At 33.9% G+C, this 24,146-nt stretch overlaps 1 protein-coding gene and 2 pseudogenes across 1 annotated transcript; all 3 read right to left on the bottom strand.

The window, feature by feature from the left end:
* Window positions 1-3,550: 3,550 nt before the first annotated feature.
* LOC103680554 (olfactory receptor 6C6-like) lies at window positions 3,551-4,600 on the bottom strand. Its single transcript, XM_008710059.1, has one exon. It carries the CDS (start codon window positions 4,487-4,489, stop codon window positions 3,551-3,553), a length of 939 nt encoding a protein of 312 aa, XP_008708281.1. The 5' UTR covers window positions 4,490-4,600.
* Window positions 4,601-4,727: 127 nt separating this feature from the next.
* Window positions 4,728-16,229, bottom strand: LOC121101549 (annotated as a pseudogene).
* A 4,066-nt stretch (window positions 16,230-20,295) lies between these two features.
* LOC121101546 overlaps window positions 20,296-24,146 on the bottom strand; it is a 12,762-nt pseudogene continuing 8,911 nt past the window's right edge.

The raw sequence follows: 24,146 nt of genomic DNA, 5'->3' as shown, positions 1-24,146 counted from the left end.
GCACTTACAGGCCCTGCAGGGTCATTATTTAGTCCAATTTCAATATTAGTGTGTGTGTGTGTCAAGGAATAGAGAGGCCAAAAGAGAAGGAGAGAGAAGGAGGAACAGCTGGTCAGTGGAGCAGTGAGAACACACACAGCATTTACTGATTATAGTTGCTGTCTTATATGGGCAGTGCTTATGGTGTCCCAAAACAATTACAACTGTAACATCAAAGATCACAATCACAGATCACCATAGCAAATATAATAATAATGAAAAGGCTTGAAATATTGTGAGAATTACCACAAGTGATACAGAGATGAGCAAATGCTGTTGGAAAAATGGTACCAGTAGACTTGCTTGATGCAGGATTGTCACAAAACTTGAACTTGTAGGAAATGCAGTATATGCAAAGTGCTACAAAGCAAAGCACAACACATGAAAATGAATAAAATATACCTGTACCACATTTTGTTTATCCACTCATCACTTGAAGGTTACATGGGTTGTTTCTTATGCATGATGCGTCTATGAAAATGTGTGTTGAAGTTTTTGTGTGAACATGTTTTCAACTCCTAGACGTAGAATTTCTGGATTATATGGTAACTCTATATTTACGTTCTTGATGAGCTGTCAAACTTTTCCAAACGGCTGCACATTTTACATTCCCACCAGAAATGTATGAGGATTCCAAATTCTGTACATCATTACTTCTTATTCTGTACACTAGCACTTGTTATTTTTTGTGATATATATAACCAACATATATGTACACACACATACAAGCAGATACACATACACATACATCTAATAACTGTCTTACTGGCTGTAATATGGTATGTCATTATGGTTTTGACTTACATTTTCCTAAATACTACCATTCTTGAGCATCTTTTCATGTGCTTTTTGCCTGTTTATATATCTTAAGTCCTTTGCCTATATTTTGTTGAGTGCTTGTTCTTTTTTATTGTTCAGTTGTAGGAGTTATTTTATGTAAATTTAACCAAGAAAGTGCAACATTGTACCAAGAAAATAACAAAATTTAAAAAAAAATTAAAGAATTCCTAAATAAATAAAGACAACCTATGAATTGAAGAGTAGACCTGACATTGAATTAAGATGGTAATAGTTCCCAAACTGATCCACAGATTCAATGTAATCCTTATTAAATTTTCAGCTGTTCTTTTTGCATAAATGAACAATTTGTTCCTAAAATTCATATAGAATTGCAAGGGACCCTGAGTAGCCAAAACAATAGTGAAAAAGGAAGAAGCTTGGAAGAGTCAACCCTTCCAATTTCAAAATTTAATATAAAGGTACAGTGATAGAGACAGTGTGATACTGGCATAGCAATTGAGCCATAGCTCAAAGGAATAGAACTGAGAGTCCTATAAGAGACCTGTACATTTATTGTCAATTGATTTTTAACAAGTGTGCCAAGATTATTCAATGGGGAAATAATAAACTTTTCAGCAAATCATGTGATAACTGACTATTTTCAGGAAAATGTGACTGTAATCTGTACTTAAACTATACACAAACATTAAGTGAATGGAAACCAAAGACCTAAATGTCAGATATAAAACTAGAAACTTCTTAGAATAAATGGTAGGTATATCTTTGCAACTTTGGATTAAGAAACGGTGTTTTAAATATGACACCAAAAGCACACACAGCAAAATAAAAAAACAGAACAATTTGACTTCACCAAAATTTAAAATTCTGTGACCAAAGGACAGTATCAGGAAAGTGAAAAGACAAGTGAAAGAATGAGGAAAATACTAACAAAGCAAATCTAAAAAGGGTCTAGTAGTCTTTCAAGAGCTTATTGGAAAGCTTGGAGGGCCTTGCATATAATAACATGCACTTATTCCCTTGTAATTACCTTAGAAAAGAAGATGATTAACAGTGTTGGCTTAAAATAGTAACATAAATCAGAACACAAACCTGAACGTAAATTGTTTTCTTCTCAGAGACACATAGATAGGCGTTACAGCATTAAATACCTTAATGATTTTTTCACTCATACTTCTTAGATGGTGTATTATACCCAATAAGGAACTCTATATATTTCAGGGATTTCTTTGTAGGTCCTTTTTTTTTTTTTTAAATCTTACAGGATACCAGTAATGCTGTCTTCTTTAAAGACATTGACTATTTAAGGGAGTGTGTGCAGGAGTGGGCAGAATGAAGGTCTAAGGAAGATGCAACTCATTTGTTAAAATCTTTTTTCATTTATCCCATATATCCAAATGTTCAACCACTCCTTTCAGTTTGTTTTCTTAACATATGTGGAACCATTTCCTGGAGCTTCAGATTCATTGACACTATTGCATTTCAGTTCTCAAATAACTCATTTAGTTTAAAACATTAGCCATTTAACTTGTCTTCCTGACTCCAACATCCAAAAATCCATCCTCAATAAATTGAACATAACAATAAAATAAAAATCTGCTCACATAGGTTTTTATATTAAAAAAGAAAACTCTCAGGGCGCCTGGGTGGCACAGCAGTTGGGCGTCTGCCTTTGGCTCAGGGCGTGATCCCAGCGTTATGGGATCGAGCCCCACATCAGGCTCCTCCACTGTGAGCCTGCTTCTTCTTCTCCCACTCCCCCTGCTTGTGTTCCCTCTCTCGCTGGCTGTTTCTATCTCTGTCAAATAAATAAATAAAATCTAAAAAAATAAAAAAGAAAAAATAAAAAAAAAGAAAAAAGAAAACTCTCATAGGAACCACCTACATCAGAATCACCTACAGTCCATGTTTCTATATTGTACTCCAGGTAAGTTAAAAAGACATTTAAGGGGGGGCTCACATGATCAAGCATCTGCCTTCAGCTCAGGTCATGATCTCCAGGTCCTGGGATCCAGCCTTATGTTCTGCTCCCAGCCCAGCTCAGTTCTGAGTCTACTTCTCCCTCTCCCTCTGCCTCTTCTCCTGCTTGTGCTCATTCTGTCTCTTTCTTTCTCTCAAATGAATAAATAAAATCTTTTTTAAAAAAGGCATTTTAAGGGTGAGAATATTGTCTTTGCTATTAAATAAACCAACCAGGTGTGTGATTCTTATTCACTCCAAATTTTCAGGTCTAATGACCTATGAGATAAAGTTCTGCTACATTTTAGAACATATGAGCTTTTTATAACTTGAAGCCTGCCTTTTTTCTTGCCTTGTTGAAAACATTTGAGTGACATTTGAAGAACTTCCTAGAGTCCCAGTAGTAGTGCATGTTGTTATAGTGATGTCTGTATAATTCCATAAAATTTCTATGATGAATATCTATTCAAAATCATTTTTTGAGGAGGTCAGTACCATGTTATGTAGAGTAAAAGAAATTTCACATTTGTGTTGATAACTCAAGAGAATACTCATACTGTAGCACAAAAAGGAATTATGATCATTAAGAGAAGTAGGAGGGAAAAGATGCATTGTGGTTAAATGCGTGGTTAAAATATTATGAGGTAAAAAATATTATTAGATGGACTATTTGAAGAACATATTAAATAAATATAAAATAAGTCAAAAATTTTATTTACTTTTTAAACTAAGGTTTAAAAATTAAATTTCCTCTTTATTTTTTGAAAAAAGAGGAAATCTTTTGGAGTATGTCCTTGAAGGTTTGTTTCACTTGCTGGTTTCTGAGAGTGTAAATGAAAGGGTTTAATAAAGGGGCAACGGAGGTATAAATAACACTTACACCTTTGGATAAAGTCACCCTTTCCTTTGCTGTTGGTTTTATGTAATTAAAGATACAGCTACCATAAGTAAGGGAGACTACAATCATATGAGAAGAACAAGTAGAAAAAGCCTTTGTTCTTTCCTGGGCAGAGGGGAGTTTTAGAATGGTCTTGATAATATATGTGTAAGAAAGAATCACTAAAGGCAACGTGATCAGGAGTATTCCAATAGCTAAGACAAATGAAAGCAATTCCAGGAAATGAGTGTCAGTGCAGGAAAGCTGCAGCACAGGGGAAGAGTCACACATGAAATGATCAATTACTCTGGAAGCACAGAAGTCCAGTGTCAATCCCAAAGCCACTGGTGGAAATGTAAGCAGAAAGCTAACTGTCCATGAACTGAATAGAAGTTGGTAACACACTTTGTTATTCATAATGATGGGGTAATGTAGGGGTTTGCAGATTGCTACATAACGGTCAAAAGACATGGCAGCCAGTAGGTAAAATTCTGTAATTTCTAATAAGAGGAAAAAGAATAACTGGGATGCACAACTATTGTAGGAAATTATTTTGTTTTTAGTCACGATGCTTATCAGGAATCTGGGAATACAGACTGTTGTCAATGAAGCTTCCAAGAAGGAGAAATTTCGGAGGAAAAAATACATGGGAGTCTTGAGTCGGGGATCTAGCAAGGTAAGAAGGATGATGGTTAAGTTTCCCATCACACTCAATACATAGTTTAGAAAGAGAAATATAAAAATCACAATTTGCAATTGTGGGTCGTCGGTCAATCCTAGGAGAATGAACTCAATCTCTCTTGACTGATTCCTCATTTCAGACTTGAGTCTTATGAAATAGAATAGGAAAACAACTTCAGAATTGCAAATAAGAGGAGTTTTTAAAAAGGTACAGACAGAAAAAAAACAGAAATGTAAATAGGTTTAAAAAATCGATCTAATTTCACAAGACAGAAGATACTTAAAACTACAGCATAGTTCAACATAGGTAACTCAACTGATGTTTCCAATTAAGCCTTAATTACGATAACAACACTATCTTTTTCTTTTTTTCCTATTGGAAGTGGAAAGATAATTTAAGTTTTAGCTGATCATTTCCAAATGAGCTGAATTCTGTTTCAATGTTCTAAAGAGACAGAACATAAGCTTGACACTAAATATATTTTCTACGTATATCTTTAAAATTATTGAAAAATTTCTTGTAACATCCAGAAAATTAATACCAATGTCTATTTGTAAGGTTCTTCTAAAATTCTTTGCTCATTAAAACACTTAAAAATTTGTGAAATACAGAAATAATGCCAGTTATATATTTTCTCTATGATTAAAATATTCTGACATATATGGTTACTTTGTCCCAATGCAATAGTCCCCAGTGTTCCTTTATCTCATTTCACTTAAATATTATTTTTCTTTGAGTTCAAATACATCAGTCTTCTCATATTAGTTGCATTTAATCATCAAGTTTTGACTATTGCATCTACATAAAAACACAAAAATAAATAACAGTTCAGAAGTCAGTGGATTACCTGACTTTTACTTGTGGGAATGCTTTCATTTATCATCTAGATATTTCTTGCAAATTTTAAGTGACTTACCATATCTAGGATACATTCATATAATTTTCCCACTATAAGAATATGGTAGAAACAGGGGCCAAAAATAAATGATGAATATTCTCCCTCTAATAATATTACAAAAAATTCAATAATTTAAGAGGAAATTTAATTCCAAAGCTTTTCTGCAGAAAGAATCTAAAAATAGATACGCATTCTGGAAATTCTGTGCATCTGTTAATAACTTTCACTTCCACTGACACTCATTAAAATGACAGAATCCAAATATTATAAGTAATTAGAATCCTCTTTCAGGCCAGGTTAAGATTCATTTTCTGTCTTCTTTTCTTATATATTAAGATGAAGGTAAATGTCTCCACAAAAAGTCTAAATGAAAATGTAATGCTCTAAATGAAAAGATGTTTTGGGAAATCCCTCATATGAAGGGAATCCAAATTTTGTAACAAGCAATTTTGGCTTCAGATAGTGTACTAACACAAGAGACAATTTTATCATTTTGCTGATAAGAGACACAGGGGATTAATTAAAGAAAAAAAAGAAGAAGAAAAGAAAAAGAAATGCCCCCTGGAGACTCATGTCAGGAATATCAGTTATGTAAAAAATAAAACAACCACCACTAAAACAAACAAAAAGGAAAGAAATAAAAGCTACTGTGAATTGCTTTAAGCACAAAACTGAATTTAACTACAAAACAAAACAGATATTCTTCCAAAAGAGAACTAGAATTATTTTAAACTCTATACTTAATGCCAACAAGAATTTCAGATATTCTACTGCCCTGGGACAGTATGACAATTTCTACTCATTAAGGTGGTTTATCCCCAAAGGAAACCTCTCTCTTGCTTCCTCAATCAATGTTAGAATTTCACTAATTTGTGACCTATGCCCCAGATTGGAGGTGTATGGCAATAATCTAATGTTTTGCTACTTTTTGAAATTTTGAAACAATATAAAATATAACAAAACCCCCAACAAATAGACAACGAATATCTTATTCCTGCACCATGTGATGCCCCAACTGCTCCTCAATATAGTGGTATGTGTTTACAACAAAAAAGAAAATTCTGCTATCTAGATAAGTATGATATAACCATTATTGTCAGGACATTAACAATGCTACATTAGCAACTGAAGTTCTCCAATCCTATTTAAGTTTCACCAGTGACTAAAAATTTTCCTTATAGAAAATAATACAATTTAAAATTACATTTTTATTTAATTACCATAATGTTTTAATCTCCTTTATTTTGGAAAAGTCCCTAGTCTTTCCTTACCTTTTAAGAATGTTGGTTGGGCTTTTTATTCTGTTCCATTGATCCATGTGTCTCTTTTACTTCCAGTATAATACTGTTTTGATTACTACAGCTTTGTAATATAACTTGAAGTCTGAATTGTGATAACTCCAATTTTGTTCTTCTTCAAGTTTGTTTTGGCTATTTGGGTTTTTCTGTCGTTCCATACAAGTTTTAGGGGTTTGTTTATTTTGTTTTTTGGTTTGTGAAAAATTCTGTTGCTATTTTCATAGAGATTGTATTTTAGATTGCTTTGGGTAGTATAAGACTTTTAACAATATTTGTTCTTCCAATCCATGAGCATGGAATATCTTGCCATTTGATTGTGTCATCTTCTGTTTCTTTCATCAGTGTTTTACAGTTTTCAGAGTAAGGTCTTTCACCTCCTTGGTTAAGTTTGTTCCTAGGTATTTTACTATTTTCAGTGTAGTTGTAAATGAGATTATTTTCTTAGTTTCTCCTTCTGTTGCCTCATTATTAGTGGATAGAATACAATAGATTTCTGTACATTGATTTTGTATCCTGTGATCTTAGTGAATTCATATATCAGTTCTAGCTATTTTTTTGGTGGAGTTTTTAGGGTTTTTGCTATGTAGTATCATGTCATCTGCATGTAGTCAGTTTCACTTCTTCTTTACCAATTTACATGACTTTTATTCCTTTTTCTTGTCTGATTACTGTGACTAGGACATCTATTACTATATAGAATAAAAGTTGTGATAGTGGATATCCTTGTCATCATCCTGACCTTAGGGGAAAACCTCTCAGTTTTTCCCCAATTGAGTGTGATGTTAGCTGTGGGTTTTTATAAATGGCGTATATTTTGTTGAGGTATGATCCTTCTACATCTATTTTGTTGACAGCTTTATCATGAATGGATATTATACTTAGTCAAAGGCTTTTTCTTTTTTTTTTCATCTGCAAGTAGTCAGTTTCACTTCTTCTTTACCAATTTACATGATTTTTATTCCTTTTTCTTGTCTGATTGCTGTGACTAGGACATCTATTACTATATAGAATAAAAGTTGTGATAGTGGATATCCTTGTCATCATCCTGACCTTAGGGGAAAACCTCTCACTTTTTCCCCAATTGAGTGTGATGTTAGCTGTGGGTTTTTATAAATGGTGTATATTTTGTTGAGGTATGTTCCTTCTACATCTATTTTGTTGACAGATTTATCATGAATGGATATTATACTTAGTCAAAGGCTTTTTCTTTTTTTTTTTTAATGATTTTTGATTTATGTGTAATGGTGACTGCCTATATCTTCATCTGTTACATATTTAAGCAAATAATACAGATATGGGGTGTCTGGTGGCTCAATTGGTTAAGTGTCGACTTTAGCTCAGCTGATGATCTTAGGGTCCTGGAATTGAGCCCTGCATCAGGCTCCCACTCAGCCAGAGGTCTGCTTGTCCCTCTCCATCTGACCCTCCCTTCCCCCTGCTCATGATCTCTCTCTCTCTCTCTCTCAAATGAATAAATAATCTTTAAAAAATAATAACAACATAAACAAAGGGAAGTATCATAAAAAGACATAACACACACCCTAAGCATAACTTCAGAAAGCAATTAAAGATGTATGACTTTTAAATAATTTATAAGCTGTAAAAAAAACACTCAGCTGAGTGGGAAGAATTGGACAATTATGCAGCTGGTGTGCACAAAATATAGTTTGTTAGATAATTTATTTCATATTTTTATAGATTTAAGAACAAAATGTAAGAAAAAGAAAGAATTGATATTAGTAACAGAACATAAGATTTGAAATAAATCCATGAAAGATTGTTTACTCGAGTCTTTATGGTAAAAATAAGATTTTTATTATTTGGAACAATCAGGAAAATGATTTTGTTTTAAAGCCACTAATGTTCTATTTAGAATTATAAATCAATGAGGAAATGGAACCTATAGATGGGGTTTTGAAAAGAAAGACACAACATAGTTACTTCTGGTTTAAAAAGAAAAATTAAAGTGCTCAGCCTTGTAAGTATCTGTGAAATGGACACTGGATGATACTCTAGAAGTTGAAATTTTATTTTTTTTATTGGATCTTCACCATGACATCCATTCGTGTTCATACATACTTTCACTTGTTTCCTAGAAAACAGTACTTTATGAAGCAAGTTTTTTGAGAAGCTTGTTTTACTTGCTGCGTTCCTCAGGGTATAAATAAAAGGAGGTTCAACATGGGGACAATTGAGGTGTTGAGAAGCCTCTCCTTTGGTCGAGTGATGCTCTTTCATTTTGCTGAAGGCTTGGCGTACATGAATATACAGCTCCCATAAGAGATGGAAATGGCAATCAAGTGAGAGGAACATCGTGGAGAAAGCCTTTTTCCTGACCAGCAGAACGGGTTCTCAGAATGGTGCTAAGGATGCACAGGTAGGAAAGAATCACTAAGGCCAAAGTGAAGAGCAGAGTAACAAGACGCAAAGTAAAAGCCAATCATCCTAACGCCATGTATCGAGCACGAGAGTCGTCAAAATGGGAAATCAGTCTAAGAAAATGATCAGACTACATTGGAAGCACAGAAATCTAGCTGAAGCATGAGCATGGTGGTGGGAAAATGGTAAGAAATCCTCCTAGCCAGGACCAAGGACAAGCAGGGTGCCAGATTTTTTGCTCATGATGGTGGTTAGCATAGAAGGGCTTGCAGATGACTAACGTGCTGATCAAAAGACATGGCAGTGAGAAGAAAAAATCAAAACACCCATGAAGATGAAGAAAAATAGTTGAGTTAAGCAATTGTTATAGGAAATGGTCTTGACATTCGTATGAATTGCCCCCAAAAAATCTGGGGATGGAGACACTGGTGAATATAATTTCTAAGAAGGAGAAATTCTGCAGAAAGTAATACATAGGAGTCTTGAGATGATGGTCTATCAGGGTAGAGGATGATGATGGTTAGGTTTCCAGTGACACTTAATACACTAAGCCATAAATAAAAGATAAAGATTACAACCTGAAGCTGTAGAGTTAGGTCTGAGATGCCCAAGAGAATGAACTCTGTTATCATTGTATGTGTTTCTCATGCTGCTTTTTATTTTTCTTTAAGCAAAAATCTGCTGTGAGAAACAAGACAAAAAGAAAGAGATTATGTGAATTATAAAAGAATTGAAGATTTAAAGATTTAAATGTTCATATTATTAGTTCCAATGAAATGAAGCAAGAAAATTTTCCCGTTTGCATCTTTGCAATATCCACTCAATTCCATTAAAGCAGAAATATTTTATACGTTCTCTCTTGAAAAGGAACAGAGCATTCACAGATCTATGTTAAAAGTCCCCTCATGAGTGACTTTACATAACACCTGTACCTGTAACAGAAATTGTTTATATGTGCAATACGTCTCTTAATTATGTTTCTACAACAACATTTAGTAATTATATTTGGATTACATATTGAGACACCGTGTTCCAGTTTCCAAATTTTGTGCTTTTAGGAGTAGAAATATCTAAGTTTGAGGCCATTAAAAACACGATTATCATTTTTGTTAAGGACTCTGATGGAATGAAGACCCAATCACAATTTCAGAGCTTAATAATTTTATTCTTAAGATTCTTTTAAACTTCTCCATAAAATAAATGTGTTTTGTTTCTTTTTTTTTATTCTACTCTCTTTTCAATGTGTTTCTAATCACAGAAATATGAAGTGAAATCTATCTTGGTTGTAAATAAAAGTAAAGGTCTTAATTTATGAGAAACAAAAGTGAAGGCAGAGATATTAATTCTCACATAGATAGACCTGTATCAATAATATAGTTCTTGACTACATATTGATCCATTTCTATCATTTTTATGTTTTTGTAAATTAACAATTTACTATATTGCAACTATATTCACTTGGGTCTTTTCACTCTTAAATTTGTTTGAGAACTATAAGGAATTCATAAAGGAGGTTTTAATGCCAACATATCTTATTGCCTTCTTTCTAGAAACTAAATAAAGTGGGATAAAGAAAATCCAGAGTTTACTTTATAGAAACCACAAAGTGCTAACACTGTTGTCTATATGGCTTTTGCCTGTGTTCTCTCTTTAAGTTGGCAACCAGCATTTTTATTTGTGCTGTAGGTTCTGAATAATATTTGTTGTTCTTCTTTTTATAGAATGAACTGGTCAAGTGAATAGGTGACAGTGTCAAAGCTGTACTGTGCCTATTTTCCTTTTCAAATATTTTCCCCTGAGGATCACCATTGTCTTCCTTTAGAAATAGACACATTTTGCAGCAAACATTGGGTATATATTCAAAGAGTAGAAGACTGTTACTATATTTTGAACAAACTGAAATGTTAAAATACTAAAATTAGAAATAGTAAATATGTTAAAGTGATGATTGAGGGATCCCTACAATGTATTCCAAATAATAACTTTTGAGTGTGAAAGATAGAAATATATCTATTTGAATACAGGATATACTTACATTCTGATATGTCTAATGATTCCGGAAGAAATATAATCCCAGATTTTCTTAATTTACTTAAATGTGAGGGGCAATGCCTTCATACACTACTTCTGGAGATTCTCTTCAGGAATTCACCTTCCTTTCTTATGTAAAAGCCTCTCACACAGAGAAAATGCAGGCTTGATTGCATACAAGTTTCATCTAGCCTCTAAGTGAAGGAATTTTTCTTTATCTCTCTTTTATCTTTCCATATAAACATATAACATTATTCTGACCTAAACTTTAAAAAGCTACTGTTGTAACCAGAGATTCTTTCTAAGTTTCAGGGAATACTGCCGTGACTGAAGGTAAACCACTTCAAAGCTCTCTCTGGATAAGATAAGGATTGAATACTATATTCCAAAGATGAGCCAAATTTAATTCTCTTACTCACTGTATAAAATATAGAGGCCAAGAATAAAGAAAGGACAGATGCAGGAGAATGCGCAAAGAGGTATAGTGGTGCATCGACTTACATCTTCCAGGAGCAAAGCAGTAGAGGGACATAAAAAGCAAACTGTAGGGTTCTGGGTGGCTCAGTTGGTTAGAAAGTGTCTGCCTTTGGCTCAGGTCATGATCCCAGGGTCCTGGGATTGGGCCCCTCATGGGGGCTACTTGCTTGAGGGCAGTCTACTTCTCCCTCTGCCCCTCCTCATTGCTTGTTCTCTCTAATAAATAAATAAAATCTTAAAAAGAAAAGCAAAACTCTGACCACCTGGCATTGTCAATCAACCTAGTTTTCCCTTGGCTGTATTTAATTTTCTAGTATACATGCCTTCGTCTTCACTCAGGAGATATTTATTCTCAATTCCTGCAGGGTTCATTAAATACAGAGATGAAACTCCAACCCTTCATTGAGAGTAGCACTCAGGTTTATTCATTTTTATGTCCGTATCAGCACAAAGAAAAATGAATGAATCAAGAACAAACTAATATTTTTAAAAATCAGAAGGGCATTTGCAACTCAGTTTTTAATATTTTTTAGTGTTAAGTTATTGCAGACTTTAATGCCATGTGAAAAAGTGTCAGAGAATCAATATCAAATCAATAGTATAAATACAGATGGAATGTTCCTTATGTTTCTAACTGTTCCTCCATTTGCCCTCAAATCTTCAAATTAACCAGTTTTAAATATTTATAGTATATTCTATCAGAAATTTCATTCAGAAACACAGTGATTCACACGCTCGGAGAGCTCAAATTTTTAATACAGTAATTCAATTTTAATATAGAAAATAGTCGGTAATTTTTCAGTTAACAATATGTAATGGATATCATTCCTTGTCAACTTATACAGCTGGGACTCATCCTTTTCAAACAAATTCATAGAATACCAGAGGAAACTTCTGATAATTTCATAATTTCATTATTTGTTAAGATTCAGGGAATTAGCTTGCTACCAATTTCACATCATTAACTAAAAACATAAGTCCACTTTTTGCATCCATTTGCATATGTGCATCCACTAGAATAAAATATATTTGAGCACCACATTTTTGATAGATACTTCAAAATTTCTTCTACGAGACAAGAATGAGCCCTTTTCATTTGCATCTAGCCATCACAGATGTTAGACACTTCCGCACTTTATAAACAGAGAGACAAAAATGAAGCCACAATTCACATAATGAATTATAAAGACCAGATTACAATTCCTAGATTTTGAGGCTAAAGAGACCCAATAATTTTGTAAACTTTTTTAAAGTTTATACCTCTCTATTTCTCTACTCATGAAATGAGAGGGGCTAGTACTCAACTCTATAGGATATTGTAAAGATTAGAGTGAAATCCTGAATGAAGACGTTCACTCTCACATTGTTCTTTCCCCTGCTGGAAGTGATTTCTTTGGCATCTCAATATTTCTAATCATTCATTAATGCTAATTTGTTTGTTTGTTTATATTGAGTATTAACTGACACACAACTATTACTTACACTTACTATATTAGTTACATTGTTACATTGAGTTTAGAAGTTGGAAAACAGAATGAATTGACAGGTTTATACATAATGCTATGTTCTCCACAAGTGTAGCTATGATGCGTTACCATAGACTGCTATTACAATAGCATTGATTATATACCTTATGCTGTATGTTTTATTCCTGCTTACTCATACATTCCATAACTAAATGTGATTTAAAATAGTATAACTATAAAGTAGGGGTAAATTTAACAAGATAATGAAAAAATAAATCTCATGTCTTTTTTTGTTGTTTAGTTTGATTTTAAGAGTGTGCATGAGTGGTCAGAGGAGAGAATCTTCAAAAAGACTCCCACTGGTGTGACCTGATGCAGGGGCTCAATCCGGGACCCATTTGATCATGACCTGAGGCTAAAACCAAGAGTTAGATGCTAACTATGAGCCACCCAGAGGCCACTATCTCATCTCTTCTAAGTTGCCCCCAATACTGATACCACACAGCAGGCAGAGCCAGTGAAAAAAAGCACTGATTTGTTATTTCTGAGACTCACCTTTGGTTATTTTCAAAGTATCTAGCATTGAACTGTCTGTTGCCAACTCAACATCACGTAATGCTTCTCAGTTGTTCTCAGTGCTGTGGAGAAACTGGGATGCTATTTCTGAAGTTCCCCTCCCTTTATTCTTCTAATTTAGGATTTGTCCAGTGAGAGGAGGCATTGAGTTGCAAAATTTGGAAGTGGAAGGAAAGCAGAGGACATTGTTCTTCAGTTTGTAGCCAGGCTGGTGCATGAAGCTAGATTCACAGTGGATTTTTAAGAGAATTTGAAAACTACCAACTTTATTGCTAAGACTATTGGTAGATGCTTCCTCAGAATAACTGAGTGTCACCATGATTTCCTATTAAGCTGTCTTGTAGCATTTTCAATGGCTTCAACACGGATCTTTGGTGTTATTTATCCTCAACATTCTCTCTGGTATTCAAACTTTTCCTTCCATAGCTATTTCCATTGCTTTTAAAAGTTATAATTCCTCCATTTATCTCCTTTCTTTCCTAAGAGTGCTTACAGAAATCCTCTTTCACCTGAACCTGACCGATATAGGATCCATGCTGTAGAGGAATTTGCAAATTTATGATTTCTTATAATTACAACATTTTGTGATTCCATATATAACTGGCAGTATAGCCTTAAACCAAATATGCTGATTCAGAGAGGTTAGCAAAGACAGGCAGTAAGACGTGTACTATTTACGCAACTCTTTGTGGGTATACCTCATTAAAGATCAAGTGAGCTACTAGCACAAAAGGAGAAAAGTAGGTTGAGTCTTGCAGCATGGATCAAAAGGAGAGTAGAAGATGTTAATTAGCAGGTGGGATGAGATGCCCAAAAGAGCAGCAAAATGGTGAATAGTGTTCCTCTTCATAGAACCTTCTTTCTTTCACTCTAAAGACAATTCCTGTAATTCTGTAATTCAAGCTCCCATGGAGAATGGGAATTGAGCAGCAGAGTCACCAAGGCATAGGGGAATAACCCCCTGCCCCAAATTAACTTTCCTTTGGCAGACACTTATTTCAGAAGGACATTATGGGACGATACAGGCTTTTAGCAATTGACATTTCAGAATATGGTGGGTACTTGATTATTACACTGATCAAAGCAAATGATTCAGACTTGTGGAGAGATTCCTCGGAGAATAAGAACCAACATGTGGGAACTGAGGAGGGAAAGCTGGCTGAGACAAAAAGGATGCCAGAGATTCTACATTGCTAAATCAAATATCTAAAATCAGATTTGACCAAATTGCATTACCAAAAGAAAGAACTTAAGGATGCACACAATAAAATGGATGAATCTCCGAAATAGGGTTGAGCAAGTGAAACCAGACTTCACATTCACAATTTGTGATTTCTTTTATAAGATATTCAGAAAAAGTAAAAGTAATTTATGTGGCAGAGAGACATCTTTGTATATCTGAATCCAATAGCAGACATGGAGACTAGAGGCCAAGGAGATTACTAAGTAATGAAGATATTCTATATATGCCTATGTCAATCATTGTCCAAATTGCTGGATTAAAATTATTGTATTTGCTTTTATGTAAGTTATACTTAATACATTTTTACACAACTAGAATATATCAGAATTTTAATTTATAAGTGGTTTACAATACGGAAAGATCCCCAACCCTGGTTAATAAATAAATCATACCTTGAATTTCTTCCAAGAGTCACTATCACTTGTATAATAAAATGAATTTGACCAAAGTCTGGGGTTCATTTCTACACAGAACAGTAACTGAGAATATTTATAAATACCATATTTTGCAATCAACTTCTTTGAAATTCCTGTTCATGTTGGTAGCGTTTTCACCCCTACCTATGAATCATAAATGTTCTTAATGGCATCTAGAGTGGTAAATCCTTTCCAGAAAATTTTCTATTTACTTTACCCAGATCCATCAGAAAATCAGTATCCGTGGCATCTCTAGCCTTATGAAATGTATTTCCTAAATTATAAGTCTTGAAAGTCAGAATTACCCCTTAATCCGTGGGCTGCAGAATGGTGGTGCTACAGTCATGAGAACAACATTAATTGTGTTGTACATCTCCGTCAGAGTTCTTGAATGGTGGAGTCGTTGTCAATGAACAACAGTATTTGAAAGGAATCTTTTACTGAGCAGTAGGTCTCAACAGTGAGCTTAAAATATTTAGTAAACCATGTTGTAAACAGAGGTGCTGTCATCAGGCTCTATTATTCCATTTATAGATCCCTAGCAGAGCAGATTAAGCATAATCTTAGGAGGCCAGGTCTTTCAGAATGGGCAATGAGCATTGGCTTCAGTTTAGAGTCACTGCTCTTAGCCTTAACAGGAGAGTCAGCCCACCCTCTGAAGCCTTGAAGTCCTGCATTGGCTACTCTTCTCTAACTATAAAAGTGCTAGATGGCATCTTTTCCCATTATAAGTTTTTTCATCTATATTGAAAATCTGTTGTTTAAAGCCACCTTCATTAATTATCTTATCTGGATTCTCTGGATAATTCACTTCAGCAACTACTACAATCCTTGCTGCTTCACCTTGTACTTTTGTGTTATGGAGATGGCCTCTTTCCTTAAACCTCATGAACAAACCTCTGCTTGCTTCTGACTTTTTTCCTGTAGCTTCCTCACCTCTCTTAGTCTTCATAGAATGGAGGAGAATTAGGGCCTTGCTCTGCATTAGGCTCTGGTTTAAAGGGATATTGTGGCTCATTTGATCTTCTATCCAGTAGACTAAAACCTTCTCCCTATTGGCAATAAGCGGCTTCATTTTCTTATCACTCATGTGTTCACTGGAATAGCACATTTAATTTCCTTCAAGGGCTTTTCTTTGTTTTTCTTTTTCTTTTTTTTTTCTGTTTCTAAAGATTATTTATTTGTTTGAGAGAGAGTGAGAGAGTGAGCAGGAGGGAGAGAGGGAGAGAATCTGAAACAGGCTCCACACTGAGCGAGAGCCAGACACAGGGCTCAATCCACAACCACAAGATCATGACCTGACCTGAAACCAAGAGTCGGATACTTAACCAACTGAGCATTTAGGCACCCCAACAACTTTTTCTTTGTATTCACAGCTTGGGTAACTGGTGCAAGAGAACCAGGTTTTGGCCTATCTGGCTTTTTCTATGCCTTCCTCATTAAGCTTAATCGTTTCTTTTTTTTTTTTTAAGATTTTATTTATTTATTTGACAGAGAGAGAGACAGCCAGCGAGAGAGGGAACACAAGCAGGGGGGAGTGGGAGATGAAGAAGCAGGCTCCCAATGCGGGAGCTAAGTTTAATCATTTCTAGCTTTTGATTTAAAGTGAGAAACATGTGATTCTTTCTTTCACTTGAACACTTACAGGCCCTGCAGGGTCATTATTTAGTCCAATTTCAATATTAGTGTGTGTGTGTGTGTGTGTGTGTGTCAAGGAATAGAGAGGCCAAAAGAGAAGGAGAGAGAAGGAGGAACAGCTGGTCAGTGGAGCAGTGAGAACACACACAGCATTTACTGATTATAGTTGCTGTCTTATATGGGCAGTGCTTATGGTGTCCCAAAACAATTACAACTGTAACATCAAAGATCACAATCACAGATCACCATAGCAAATATAATAATAATGAAAAGGCTTGAAATATTGTGAGAATTACCACAAGTGATAAGAGATGAGCAAATGCTGTTGGAAAAATGATCAGTAGACTTGCTTGATGCAGGATTGTCACAAAACTTGAACTTGTAGGAAATGCAGTATATGCAAAGTGCTACAAAGCAAAGCACAACACATGAAAATGAATAAAATATACCTGTACCACATTTTGTTTATCCACTCATCACTTGAAGGTTACATGGGTTGTTTCTTATGCATGATGCGTCTATGAAAATGTGTGTTGAAGTTTTGTGTGAACATGTTTCTCAACTCCTAGACGTAGAATTTCTGGATATATGGTAACTCTATATTTACGTTCTTGATGAGCTGTCAAACTTTTCCAAACGGCTGCATTTTACATTCCCACCAGAAATGTATGAGGATTCCAAATTCTGTACATCATTACTTCTATTCTGTACACTAGCACTTGTTATTTTTTTGTGATATATAACCAACATATATGTACACACATACAAGCAGATAACATACACATACATCTCTATAACTGTCTTACTGGCTGTAATATGGTATGTCATTATGGTTTTTGACTTACATTTTCCTAAATACTACCATTCTTGAGCATCTTTTCATGTGCTTTTTGCCTGTTTATATATCTTAAGTCCTTTGCCTATATTTTGTTGAGTGCTTGTTCTTTTTTATTGTTCAGTTGTAGGAGTTATTTTATGTAAATTTAACCAAGAAAGTGCAACATTGTACCAAAGAAAATAACAAAATTTAAAAAAATTAAAGAATTCCTAAATAAAGACAACCTATGAATTGAAAATTAGACCTGACATTGAATTAAGATGGTAATAGTTCCCAAACTGATCCACAGATTCAATGTAATCCTTATAAATTTTCAGCTGTTCTTTTGCATAAATGAACAATTTGTTCCTAAAATTCATATAGAATTGCAAAGGGACCCTAGTAGTACCAAAACAATAGTGAAAAAGGAAGAAGCTTGGAAGAGTCAACCCTTCCAATTTCAAAATTTAATATAAAGTGCAGTGATAGAGACAGTGTGATACTGGCATAGCAATTGAGCCATAGCTCAAGGAATAGTAAGTCCTATAAGAGACCTGTACATTTATTGTCAATTGATTTTTAACAAGTTGCCAAGATTATTCAATGGGAAATAATAAACTTTTCAGCAAATCATGTGATAACTGACTATTTTCAGGAAAATGTGACTTTAATCTGTACTTAAACTATACACAAACATTAAGTGAATGGAAACCAAAGACCTAAATGTCAGATATAAAACTAGAAACTTCTTAGAATAAATGGTAGGTATATCTTTGCAACTTTGGATTAGAAAGCGGTGTTTTAAATATGACACCAAAAGCACACACAGCAAAAATAAAAAACAGAACAATTTGACTTCACCAAAATTTAAAATTCTGTGACCAAAGGACAGTATCAGGAAAGTGAAAAGACAAGTGAAAGAATGAGGAAAATACTACAAAGCTCTAAAAAGGGTCTAGTAGTCTTTCAAGAGCTTATTGGAAAGCTTGGAGGGCCTTGCATATAATAACATGCACTTATTCCCTTGTAATTACCTTAGAAAAGAAGATGATTAACAGTGTTGGCTTAAAATAGTAACATAAATCAGAACACAAACCTGAGCGTAAATTGTTTTCTTCTCAGAGACACATAGATAGGCGTTACAGCATTAAATACCTTAATGATTTTTTTCACTCATACTTCTTAGATGGTGTATTATACCCAATAAGGAACTCTATATATTTCAGGGATTTCTTTGTAGGTCCTTTTTTTTTTTTTTAAATCTTACAGGATACCAGTAATGCTGTCTTCTTTAAAGACATTGACTATTTAAGGGAGTGTGTGCAGGAGTGGGCAGAATGAAGGTCTAAGGAAGATGCAACTCATTTGTTAAAATCTTTTCATTTATCCCATATATCCAAATGTTCAACCACTCCTTTCAGTTTGTTTTCTTAAATATGTGGAACCATTTCCTGGAGCTTCAGATTCATTGACACTATTGCATTTCAGTTCTCCAAATAACTCATTTAGTTTAAAACATTAGCCATTTAACTTGTCTTCCTGACTCCAACATCCAAAAATCCATCCTCAATAAATTGAACATAACAATAAAATAAAAATCTGCTCACATAGGTTTTTATATTAAAAAGAAAACTCTCAGGGCGCCTGGTGGCACAGCAGTTGGGCGTCTGCCTTTGGCTCAGGGTGATCCGGCGTTATGGGATCGAGCCCATCAGGCTCCTCCACTGTGAGCCTGCTTCTTCTTCTCCCACTCCCCTGCTTGTGTTCCCTCTCCGCTGGCTGTTTCTATCTCTGTCAAATAAATAAATAAAATCTAAAAAAATAAAAAAAAAAAAAAAAAGAAAAAACTCTCAAAGGAACCACCTACATCAGAATCACCTACAGTCCATGTTTCTATATTGTACTCAGGTAAGTTAAAAAGACATTTAAGGGGCTCACATGATCAAGCATCTGCCTTCCAGCTCAGGTCATGATCTCCAGGTCCTGGGATCCAGCCTTATGTTCTGCTCCCAGCCCAGCTCAGTTCTGAGTCTCTTCTCCCTCTCCCTCTGCCTCTTCTCCTGCTTGTGCTCATTCTGTCTCTTTCTTTCTCTCAAATGAATAAATAAAATCTTTTTAAAAAGGCTTTTAAGGGTGAGAATATTGTCTTTGCTATTAAATAAACCAACCAGGTGTGTGATTCTTATTCACTCAAATTTTCAGGTCTAATGACCTATGAAGTAAAATTCTGCTACATTTTAGAACATATGAGCTTTTTATAACTTGAAGCCTGCCTTTTTCTTGCCTTGTTGAAAACATTTGAGTGACATTTGGAAACTTTACAGAGTCAGTAGTAGTGCATGTTGTTATAGTGATGTCTGTATAATTCCATAAAATTTCTATGATGAATATCTATTCAAAATCATTTTTGAGGAGGTCATACCATGTTATTAGAGTAAAAGAAATTTCACATTTGTGTTGATAACTCAAGAGAATACTCATACTGTAGCACAAAAAGGAATTATGATCATTAAGAGAAGTAGGAGGAAAAGATGCATTGTGGTTAAATGCGTGGTTAAAATATTATGAGGTAAAAAATATTATTAGATAGGTTATTTGAAGAACATATTAAATAAATATAAAATAAGTCAAAAATTTTATTTACTTTTTAAACTAAGGTTTAAAATTAAATTTCCTCTTTATTTTTGAAAAAAAGGGAAATCTTTTGGAGTATGTCCTTGAAGGTTTGTTTCACTTGCTGGTTTCTGAGAGTGTAAATGAAAGGGTTTAATAAAGGGGCAGGAGGTATAAATAACACTTACACCTTTGGATAAAGTCACCCTTTCCTTTGCTGTTGGTTTTATGTAATTAAAGATACAGCTACCATAAGTAGGAGACTACTCATATGAGAAGAACAAGTAGAAAAAGCCTTTGTTCTTTCCTGGGCAGAGGGAGTTTTAGAATGGTCTTGATAATATATGTGTAGAAAAAAGAATCACTAAAGGCAACGTGATCAGGAGTATTCCAATAGCTAAGACAAATGAAAGCAATTCCAGGAAATGAGTGTCAGTGCAGGAAAGCTGCAGCACAGGGAAAGAGTCACACATGAAATGATCAATTACTCTGGAAGCACAGAAGTCCAGTGTCAATCCCAAAGCCACTGGGGAAATGTAAGCAGAAAGCTAACTGTCCATGAACTGAATAGAAGTTGGTAACACACTTTGTTATTCATAATGATGGGGTAATGTAGGGGTTTGCAGATTGCTACATAACGGTCAAAGAACATAGCCGTAATGGTAAAATTCTGTAATTTCTAATAAGAGGAAAAAGAATAACTGGGATGCACAACTATTGTAAGAGGAAGTATTTTGTTTTTATCACGATGCTTATCAGAATCTGGGAATACAGACTGTTGTCAATGAAGCTTCCAAGAAGGAGAAATTTGGAGGAAAAAAATACATGGGAGTCTTGAGTCGGGGATCTAGCAGGTAAGAAGGATGATGGTTAAGTTTCCCATCACACTCAATACATAGTTTAGAAGAGAAATATAAAATCAATTTGCAATTGTGGGTCGTGAATCAATCCTAGGAGAATGAACTCAATCTCTTCGCTGATTCCTCATTTCAGACTTGAGTCTTATGAAATAGAATAGGAAAACAACTTCAGAATTGCAAATAAGAGGAGTTTTTAAAAGGTACAGACAGAAAAAAACAGAAATGTAAATAGGTTTAAAAAATCGATCTAATTTCACAAGACAGAAGATACTTAAAACTACAGCATAGTTCAACATAGGTAACTCAACTGATGTTTCCAATTAAGCCTTAATTAGATAACAACACTATCTTTTTCTTTTCCTATTGGAAGTGGAAAGATAATTTAAGTTTTAGCTGATCATTTCCAAATGAGCTGAATTCTGTTTCAATGTTCTAAAGAGACAGAACATAAACTTGACACTAAATATATTTTCTACGTATATCTTTAAAATTATTGAAAAATTTCTTGTAACATCCAGAAAATTAATACCAATGTCTATTTGTAAGGTTCTTCTAAAATTCTTTGCTCATTAAAACATTAAAAATTTGTGAAATACAGAAATAATGCCAGTTATATATTTTCTCTATGATTAAAATATTCTGACATATATGGTTACTTTGTCCCAATGCAATAGTCCCCATGTTCCTTTATCTCATTTCACTTAAATATTATTTTTCTTTGATTCAAATACATCAGTCTTCTCATATTAGTTGCATTTAATCATCAAGTTTTGACTATTGCATCTACATAAAAACACAAAAATAAATAACAGTTCAGAAGTCAGTGGATTACCTGACTTTTACTTGTGGGAATGCTTTCATTTATCATCTAGATATTTCTTGCAAATTTTAAGTGACTTACCATATCTAGGATACATTCATATAATTTTCCCACTATAAGAATATGGTAGAAACAGGGGCCAAAAATAAATGATGAATATTCTCCCTCTAATAATATTACAAAAATTCAATAATTTAAGAGGAAATTTAATTCCAAAGCTTTTCTGCAGAAAGAATCTAAAAATAGATACGCATTCTGGAAATTCTGTGCATCTGTTAATAACTTTCACTTCCACTGACACTCATTAAAATGACAGAATCCAAATATTATAAGTAATTAGAATCCTCTTTCAGGCCAGGTTAAGATTCATTTTCTGTCTTCTTTTCTTATATATTAAGATGAAGGTAAATGTCTCCACAAAAAGTCTAAATGAAAATGTAATGCTCTAAATGAAAAGATGTTTTGGGAAATCCCTCATATGAAAGGAATCCAAATTTTGTAACAAGCAATTTTGGCTTCAGATAGTGTACTAACACAAGAGACAATTTTATCATTTTGCTGATAAGAGACACAGGGGATTAATTAAAGAAAAAAAAGAAGAAGAAGAAAAGAAAAAGAAATGCCCCCTGGAGACTCATGTCAGGAATATCAGTTATGTAAAAAATAAAACAACCACCACTAAAACAAACAAAAAGGAAAGAAATAAAAGCTACTGTGAATTGCTTTAAGCACAAAACTGAATTTCTTTAACTACAAAACAAAACAGATATTCTTCCAAAAGAGAACTAGAATTATTTTAAACTCTATACTTAATGCCAACAAGAATTTCAGATATTCTACTGCCCTGGGACAGTATGACAATTTCTACTCATTAAGGTGGTTTATCCCCAAAGGAAACCTCTCTCTTGCTTCCTCAATCAATGTTAGAATTTCACTAATTTGTGACCTACACCCAGATTGGAGGTGTATGGCAATAATCTAATGTTTTGCTACTTTTTGAAATTTTGAAACAATATAAAATATAACAAAACCCCCAACAAATAGACAACGAATATCTTATTCCTGCACCATGTGATGCCCCAACTGCTCCTCAATATAGTGGTATGTGTTTACAACAAAAAGAAAATTCTGCTATCTAGATAAGTATGATATAACCATTATTGTCAGGACATTAACAATGCTACATTAGCAACTGAAGTTCTCAATCCTATTTAAGTTTCACCAGTGACTAAAAATTTTCCTTATAGAAAATAATACAATTTAAAAATTACATTTTTATTTAATTACCATAATGTTTTAATCTCCTTTATTTTGGAAAAGTCCTAGTCTTTCCTTACCTTTTAAGAATGTTGGTTGTTTTTATTCTGTTCCATTGATCCATGTGTCTCTTTTACTTCCAGTATAATACTGTTTTGATTACTACAGCTTTGTAATATAACTTGAAGTCTGAATTGTGATAACTCCAATTTTGTTCTTCTTCAAGTTTGTTTTGGCTATTTGGGTTTTTCTGTCATTCCATACAAGTTTTAGGGGTTTGTTTATTTTGTTTTTTGGTTTGTGAAAAATTCTGTTGCTATTTTCATAGAGATTGTATTTTAGATTGCTTTGGGAGTATAAGACTTTTAACAATATTTGTTCTTCCAATCCATGAGCATGGAATATCTTGCCATTTGATTGTGTCATCTTCTGTTTCTTTCATCAGTGTTTTACAGTTTTCAGAGTAAGGTCTTTCACCTCCTTGGTTAAGTTTGTTCCTAGGTATTTTACTATTTTCAGTGTGGTTGTAAATGAGATTATTTTCTTAGTTTCTCCTTCTGTTGCCTCATTATTAGTGGATAGAATACAATAGATTTCTGTACATTGATTTTGTATCCTGTGATCTTAGTGAATTCATATATCAGTTCTAGCTATTTTTTGGTGGAGTTTTTAGGGTTTTTGCTATGTAGTATCATGTCATCTGCATGTAGTCAGTTTCACTTCTTCTTTACCAATTTACATGACTTTTTATTCCTTTTCTTGTCTGATTACTGTGACTAGGACATCTATTACTATATAGAATAAAAGTTGTGATAGTGGATATCCTTGTCATCATCCTGACCTTAGGGAAAACCTCTCAGTTTTTCCCCAATTGAGTGTGATGTTAGCTGTGGGTTTTTATAAATGGCGTATATTTTGTTGAGGTATGATCCTTCTACATCTATTTTGTTGACAGTTTATCATGAATGGATATTATACTTAGTCAAAGGCTTTTTCTTTTTT

The sequence above is a fragment of the Ursus maritimus genome, unplaced genomic scaffold (genome assembly GCF_017311325.1).
Source record: "Ursus maritimus isolate PB19 unplaced genomic scaffold, ASM1731132v1 scaffold_105, whole genome shotgun sequence".
Classification (NCBI taxonomy): domain Eukaryota; kingdom Metazoa; phylum Chordata; class Mammalia; order Carnivora; family Ursidae; genus Ursus; species Ursus maritimus.
The sequence above is the reverse complement of the archived record's forward strand: the minus strand, read 5'-3'. Positions and strand labels throughout refer to the sequence as shown.

Bases quoted from the DNA above. Each gene is read 5' to 3' on its own strand.
- LOC103680554 (XM_008710059.1), bottom strand. From the start codon at position 4,489: ATGAGGAATCAGTCAAGAGAGATTGAGTTCATTCTCCTAGGATTGACC.